Source organism: Sceloporus undulatus, chromosome 6, assembly GCF_019175285.1.
Source record: "Sceloporus undulatus isolate JIND9_A2432 ecotype Alabama chromosome 6, SceUnd_v1.1, whole genome shotgun sequence".
In the NCBI taxonomy this organism is placed as follows: domain Eukaryota; kingdom Metazoa; phylum Chordata; class Lepidosauria; order Squamata; family Phrynosomatidae; genus Sceloporus; species Sceloporus undulatus.
The window spans coordinates 70516310-70524726 of NC_056527.1; the positions used below are offsets into that span (position 1 = coordinate 70516310).

General features: G+C 37.7%; 1 protein-coding gene across 1 annotated transcript in view; it reads left to right on the forward strand.

Annotated features, from left to right (window-relative positions):
- LOC121933610 (adenylate cyclase type 1-like) overlaps nucleotides 1–5064 on the forward strand; it is a 278499-nt gene extending 273435 nt beyond the window's left edge. Inside the window, exon 22 of the mRNA XM_042473590.1 lies at nucleotides 4232–5064. Coding sequence (XP_042329524.1) covers nucleotides 4232–4567 — 336 coding nt within the window. The 3' untranslated portion in view covers nucleotides 4568–5064. The remainder of the gene's footprint in view (nucleotides 1–4231) is intronic.
- The last annotated feature ends 3353 nt before the right edge of the window (nucleotides 5065–8417 follow it).

Consider the following 8417-nt stretch of genomic DNA (forward strand, 5'->3'; position numbering starts at 1 on the left):
GCAGCTTTCCCTAAATTTGCTTTGCCTGCAGCCTCCCCCAGCCTGGGGTCTTTCTTCCAAGGCAGCAGAAGTGCTTTGGGGAGGCAGTTTTCTCTCCCTCAACCATCCTTCCCCACAAATAATTGCAGGACTCATAGGCACTTTAAGCGCCTCCTCATTGGCTCTTTTATAACAAGCCGTGAAATTTAAAAGTGACGTTATGATGACGTTGCTTTGATTGACAGTCCCAAAATGGTGAGTGGGAACTAAATAAGGCTAAAACCAGTTTATATATACACCGTTTTATTTGAATAGGAACGAAAGCGGATCACTTAAAGCGAATCAATTGGTAAATGAGAACGAAGAAAAGAAAGCGATTCGGAACGCGGGATAAGACCAGGGTTATTTTGACTCGATTTAACTGATACCGGCGTATTTTAAACCATTGTAAATTGCAAGTGAGAACCAGCCCTTTGTTTTATGTCAATTTGAGATCTCACATGAAGCTGTCTGTATAGGAACCAATTTATATACTTGTTTTCCTCTTTTAGAGTTTCTTGTGTTTTTATCTTAAATTCGTTATGTATCTTATATCTTATCCAAGTTTAATCTCTTTTGCGAGTAGTAGGCTCATGAGGAGAAAGCCAAAGCAGTAGCTTGGGACATATCCTATATTTGTGCTTATTCCATATATGGAAAATTGAGGCTCTAAAAAATAGTTATTAAAGTTTTAGCTGGCTTTGATATTATCATAGAATAAAAAGCCATGCCATCCGAAGCTGATATCAGATCCTTCAAGCTTTAGCAGTTTTTTTTCTTCCAACATCAGCCACTCTTTTAACCATATAAGAACACAAGTTTCATAATATAAGCTCACCTTCAGGAATGTGAAGCCTCCTCTGTCTTTTGAGTCATGTCAAATTTTAAATTTAATTCTTGGTCTTTTGCCAGCCCATATAAAATGTGTCAGTTCCTTTTGCCAATCTTTAAAAGTTTTCTCATTTTTTTATAAATGGAATAACTTGAAACAAAAATAATAGTTTGGGCAATACCATCATTTTCATAGTAGTGATCCTACCCAACAATGATAATTTCAGATCCCTCTAACTATTTCAGTCTTTTTTATTATTATTTCTATCCATTTTTGGTCATTATTTTTAAACAGGTTCAAGTTCTTATTGGTTAGGGTTATTCCAAAAATATTTTTGTTTGTGGCTAATATTTAAACCTGTATATTTCATCAATCATTTCTGCTCAAACTGTAGATTTATCTGTGTTTATTTTCAGTCCTGAGATCTGTTCAAAATCTTTTAAATCTTTTAAATTAAACTTTTAGCACTGTTTAAATGATTTTCCAAAGTAACAATTATGTCTTAAGCATATGTCCTAACTTTCAAACATTCCCCTTTGAATTTTATACCCCAGAGGGAGTTGTTGTTTTTTTAAAAGGTGGCCAATATTATTCCAAAATGCAGCACTTCTTTTTGGCAGATTAGGACTATGCACAGATAGCATATACTTATATAGCAGAAAGTATTGGAATGGATTTTGGAATGCCATTGGCATAAATAGACTTCAGTGTATATGATAACACAATGTAGATCTGCTTCTCTTTGCATAATTTCTGCTTTCCTTCATCAGTATAGCTTCATCCCATGCTTATTTCTGATTACAGATTTTGTATTAATTTATTTGTTTGCTTTAAAAATATTACATTTTTTTCCTAAGATCCAAAGTTTTTAGTAGTATGCTACCAAAAAGTCATAAAAAACAAAATAAATTACCATCATATACTTGCACAACTTTTACAACTAACAAGATCAATGAAAAACTTCTTCACAAAAAGGTTTAAAATAATAATAGAAGCCAAGAGAAATAAAGTGAAAGCACCTTGCAACTAATATACAATGTAATGTAATCAGGGCTGGCTCTAGGTATTTTGCCACCCTAGGGAAGAAATATTTTGGCACCCCGTAGCCCTTCATAATTATTTTCACTCCTTGATTTCTGCTGTTTCGTTTGTTAAAGCTAAACATGACATAAAACTTAGGTTCCAATCTTTCGTCATAGTATTGAAAATTAGTCAAAAAGCCAATTAGTTTTTTTTTTGCACGTTAGAGACTTTTTTATTGCTGCGACATTTGGAATGGAGACTAATGCACACATATTCCTTTTGCACGCTGGAAGCATTATTCATTCTAATGATGTGGAAAAATCTGGATCCCTTTCCCATGAATTTTTGGGGTAGTAGTGGTCCACCTATGACCCCTAAAAACTAAAAATCTTCACCCAAGGGGCAGAAAAGGGTGTCACAAGAAAGAGAAGAAAACCAGTAGAGTGACCAGGTGAAAGGACCAGGGCTGCAGTTTGACGCCACTTTAACTGTTATGCCCAAGTTTGTTAAGGGCAACCTGTTTATCCTGAGAGCGTATAATGAAAACCTCTCCCTCTGTGGACTTATTCACAGCAGGGCTGACACAGACATTGAGACACCAAATTTGGTTTTAAGCACCATGCATGTAACATTTATTGAATCACAAAAGTAACACAAACATTGATTATCAAGAGCTCTTTCCCTCACGCATTCATACAATACTCACACACACTTTCCTTCCGCCGAACATTGATCAGGTGTTCTCGAAGGTTTGGGATGACACCGTTGCCGCGGTAGATGCCAACAAACTGGAGACGAAAGTCAAAGGTCTTTATACTTTTTCTTCCCTCTGACTTTGGCTGCTGAAGTCTTGCAATATTGCAGCCCATTACTCAACTTCTTCTTTTGGGAGGAGAGACAGGCTGTTCAGATCAGTCCGTGTTCAAAGCAACTCGTTCTGTTCAAAGCCCTCCATTGTCCTGTCACTTCCTGTTCACTGCGACTCAGGAGATAAGGTCCTTCCCGGTCATGGTTCATCACACCTGGATGGCACCCTGCTTCAGCTTCCAAGTTCCTCAGACTTTCCTCGTCTCGGTTGCCAAATACCTTCGTCACATCAATGCTTTGCACGGAACCACCTTGTTTGGTTCTTCTTTGGTTCTTCAGCTCTGGGTTTAAGTCAGAACTCACTCATTCGTCTTACATAGCTGCCTTTGGCTCCCATGGTGACCAGCTGTCCTAACCGCAAAGGAGGACAAGGCACCGCAAAATGTAGGGCTTTCAAGTAAAATGGAGGGCATGACCAAGTAAAAGCTGAAACCCCTCATATAAATATAAATTCATTCTTCTTAGTGCTGCTCAAAAGGGAGGACATTTTTGGAATTCCTCTTGGACAGAAGACTGAAAAGAAAGCTATACCCCAGAAAAAGAGGACATCTGGTCATCTTGCTGGTTCCATGCTATGGAGCCCTGGAATTTCTAATTGGCTCCAGCCACTCTCTCTCTCTTTCTCTCTGGTGCCCCCTACAGTTTCGCGCCCTAGGAGGTGCCTAGCTCACCTATATGGATGAGCTGGCCCTGAATGTAATTAATATAATAAAGATAAGTAGTCCCTTGACATGAATGCCTAGTCATAACTGACTGTAGGGGGCAGTGTTTATCTCCATTACTAAGCCAAACAGCAAGCATTATCTGAAGATAAATCAGGTGGTCATGTGGCCAGCATGACTGTACCGAATGCTGTTACCTTCCCACTGTAGTGGTACTTATTTATCTTGTTATACGCTGGGGTTTGGTTCCAAAATCCTGCATGGATAACAACATCCGTGGATGCTCAAGTCCCATTAAACATAGCAAAATGGTGTCCCTTACAAAAAATGGAAAATCAAGGTCTGATATTTGAAATATATACTTTTTTTGAACATTTTCAAACCATGGATGCTTGAATCCATGTATAAAAAATCTGTGTATAAGAAGAGCTGATTGCATGCTATCGAACTGCTAGGTTGGCAGAAGCTGGGACTAGTGATGGGAGCTCACCCCATCATGCGGCATTTGGGCCTTGAACTGCCAACCTTCTGATCTTCCGATCATCAGAATTGGTGTCTTAACCACTAAGTCACTGCATCCCTTAATTAATATAATATGGTATATTCTATTGCACTAATAATATACAAAGGCTTGACATAGATTTTGCCTTCTGCTTGTAAGATGAAAGGACTAAACAAGTCTCAGAGGAAATCCCATAGTTGAGGACCCAGCACAAAACACACATTTTCTGTGCTTCCTACCTATTGTTGAAGGCTTCTAGAGAGCACAATAAATTTGCCATGTGGTTTTACTTTATCTAATACCTCATTGGTGATATTTTATCTACAGGTTACTGAAGAAGTCCAGCGGATATTGAAATCCAGTTATGAGTTTTTATGTCGAGGTAAAGTCAGCGTCAAAGGCAAAGGTGAAATGCTGACCTATTTTCTTGAAGGAAAGGCCAATGGAAGTAATTCACAATTACGATCTTTAATCTTAGAGAGGAAAATGTATCCTTATGGAAGAGCAAACATTCAAACCAAACTAGGCACAAGTTGTCCATCTGTGTCCTCATCCCCCAGCCTTTCAGGAAACGCTGGGGCTGGAACGCTTCAGCTGCCTTCAGGCCACACTAATCAAACACTCCATTATCTTCCTTCTGTGCCAGCCATAAAGGAGACATGAGAGCAATGAAAATACTGGTGATGCCATTTGCAATGAATTTGGAGAACAGAGGTCACCTGAATTTTTCACCGGAAAGCTTAAGGCTACAGGTTTTGGTGTAATTCAAGATGTCTACAACCCAACCAAAGAGAATTTGGGAACCGTGTAGAATGGATCAAATAAGGGCTAGCAATTTTATTAGGAAGAGTCAACTGCTGTTTTGGTGAAGATGCCGAATATTTTATCAGCAGTCTCGAAGGGTAAATTGGGTAACTGAAAACATGATGCAAGTGAGACTGAATATTTGCATATTTATATATATATTTGTGTGTGTGTGTTTGCATGCACATTCCTGCATGTGTGTGGCAGACATTGTCAATATTCATGGCTGAAATTTGACAATCCTTGCATTGGCAATTGTAAACATTCACTGAAAAATACAGGTTGAGGTTTTCTTACATGGAATTCCAAAATTTGAAATACTGAAGGAAAAAAAAACCCAAAACTTCATGGGTGGCTGAGATAGTGACACATTTGTTTTCTGATGGTTGAATATATGCAAACTTTGTTTCATGCACAAAATTATTGAAAATATTGTATAAAATTACCTTCAGACTATGTGTATAAGGTACAGTTGGCCCTCTGTATCCACAGATTTCTTTATCCACAGATTCAATGATTCATGGCTTGAAAATATTCCCCAAAATATATAAATTCCAATAAGCAAGCCTGGATTTGCCATTTTATATAAGAGGCACCATTTTATGGTGCCACTCTATATATTGGGACTTCAGCATCCATGGATTTTGTTATCCACAGGGGATACTGGAACCAGCCCCAGGGGATACCAAAGGCTCACTGTATATATGAAACATTAATTAATTTTGTATTTAAACTTCAATCCCTTCTCCCAGATTTCTCATTGTATACATATATGCAAATGCAGGTATTCCAATATTCATTTTTTTAAAAATCCAAATTCCAAAACACTACTGGTCCCAAGTATTTTTCATAAGGAAGACTCAACCTGTATTGGCAACATTAATTTCTGACACACAGTGGCATATTATATAGAAATGATAGTTACACACCTACACAGAGAGACATACACACAAAAACGTACATGCTGCAGTAGCAAAGAGAATGATTTTACCATAACGTCCAGCATTTAACACATTTTATAACTACTGTTTAGGTGGAAGGTATAGGCCATAAACTCGATACTATAGGGAAAACAACATATATCTGATGTTTTAATAAACCTTGTGGAATCTTTTTCCACTGCATTTGAAAAACAACAGTAACAAATTGCCAGCACTTACTTTACACCATGTACGAAAACATGGGGTAACCGTGTTATATGAAGTAGCAGATGCACAAGCAGACAGATGTAACTTTCAAAATATACTGTTTTCATATCTGAGTGGTTTCCAACCATATAGTGATGAGTTAGATATCAGAGCTAGATTTATTAAAGATGGTATAATATAACCTAATAATTCAGAGTAAGTAGTACAGTCCCATACAAATAGAATTTGAGCTGTGTAAGAGTTGCATGTCTGTTACATAGAGCTATGCACTTCTTACACTGCATAGGCTTGCTTGTATGAACAAATTTTCCAAATTACATATCTAGGACAAGTGCTGGTAATGTGGCAGATCTGAACATGCAAGAAAAAGTACATGTGTACCTCAGTTAATGAAGTAGAGGTGTTCCTGGATATTAATTTAACAGAAATAACATGGAAAAAAATAAGGACTACAAAAAGAATGGCAAAGCAATGTATTTCAGTAAACTTTTGATTCAAAGCTTATTATGTTTACATATGAAATGAAACACTCAGATCAGGTAAGACTTGCATAAGTAAACAAACACATTTTGAACCTTCTGTAGACCACTTGAAGGCTTCTTGCAAAATATGTCCAGGAATTACTTTTTCTTTCACCAGCTTCCACTTTTCTTATGATTTCCATTTTGGCTAAATTTACAGCCAAAGTTTTAAAGGTTTAGTCAAAATGGAAATCTGTAAGCCTACCTCACCAGCTGGGGACAGCTGGTAGTCTCCTTTTTTCTTGCTGTTTTGCTGCTCAAGTTAGGGGACTGTGCAGTTTCCCTTGCTTGCTGTAGGCATGCTCAAATGGCTAGAATAGATTCCAAGTTCCAATTTTATTTACTGCATTGTTTAATGCAAATCCACTGCTACAAACTGACATTAAAAGTTTGTTTTTCCCAGACCTCCTTCATCATTATCCTAGATCTGATCTTTCTTTTAAAAAAGCAAACAATCTTCAAGCTAGACATGGATGAGGTAGAAAAAGGAACTTCACTGTCAGAGGCTTTGTTTACTGAGGTATGCCTTTATTTAGACATAGAGAAACATGACATTTCAACAGGCCACATGGCTGGCCATTTTTACAGACTTTTACAAAAAGAAGTTGAATTATAGTATATTTACCAACTATACAGATATTTTTCTGTGCCATGAAAAGGAGAGTTGTGCTCACAAGAGGTGTTTCAGATGCAAGGTTCCTTGTGCAAGCAAATAGAAGGCATTTTGCAGCTGGCCTCTCTTTTTTCCTTGTAATAGTTTCTTTACAATAAGAAAAATGATGACCCCATAAAATTCAGAGAATGAAGAGGGTAATAGTGTGATAAAATCTTCATCTGTAACCTGTCAAAGGCTTCTTGTATCAGAAAAAGCTTATTCTGTTCCTGAAATGGAGCATTTGGATCCAGCTGATACTGTTTGAAGCCAATCTTCTACATAAGTCAAGTTCTGCACCAGTTTTGCTCTTACCTTTCATTTGAAGATTCTTTTTGGCTAAAATGAGTTGAACTATATTCTTTTAAGATTAGAGTTGTGACTTCACATTTTGATAATATAGATCAATAAGATACCAAATACAGCTATTTACATAGTAGGAACTCCAGTATCTCTAATGGAAGCAAACTCATTAAAACAGCAAATGTCAGCTAGCCAGAATTGTTTTGAGTGTGTGTGAGAGAGAGAATGAGCGAGAGAGATTTGTAATTTTATTTTAGCATCTTAGGTACAGCCCCCACTGCAGATCTAGTTGATGTGAACATTTGAGCAAACCCTTTCTACTTTCCAGCTCACGTTCAAGTCAGTGGGATTTATGCAGAACACAATTATGTGGGTTCTTCTTACTGTTTGTGCTTCACATTGGAGTGCACTTACCTTGGCTGTCACTTCTCCACTGCAAGTGGCTGGAGAGTGAATTTCAGAAGCAGAACATCATTTTGGGAAGTCCTTAGCCCTTACTGTTCCCAATATTTTTTCTCCACATAAGAGACTATCACATGGAGAAAATCAGGGATTAAAAAGGCATTTCCCCAGGAAAGTTGTGTGATTGTAGCGAAGATTTTCATACATATCATGACCCAAGAGGATTTATCCCAGAAAGAACAAGGAATGCTCAAGCAACAAACTATTCACAGGATTTCCCTCAGATCGCAATGTGTGTGAAAATCTTCACCGTCATCATGCAACTTTCCTGTGAAAATGCCTTTTTAATCCCCTGATTCCACCCCCCCCCCCCGTGATAGTCTCCATAGACTCACTCCAACTACTTTTTCTCTTGTTGGAATCTCAGGTTAGATGCTTGCCATGTCAGTTTGTGGAAAATCTGTGCTTAAGGCCTACTCTGTTTCATCCTTACAACTCTTTTATACTTGTAAATTTGCAAGGAAAAGTTGCCAAATCCAAATAGGGATATTTGAGGAATCCAGTTTCAACCCTGTGTTCAGAGGGATGCTCTTAGTTCTTACTCCTCAAACTGTTCACAGGGCAAACACACTTTGTGCTCCAGAATCCTCTCACTGATGAATATTCACCCAAATTTGCCAAGT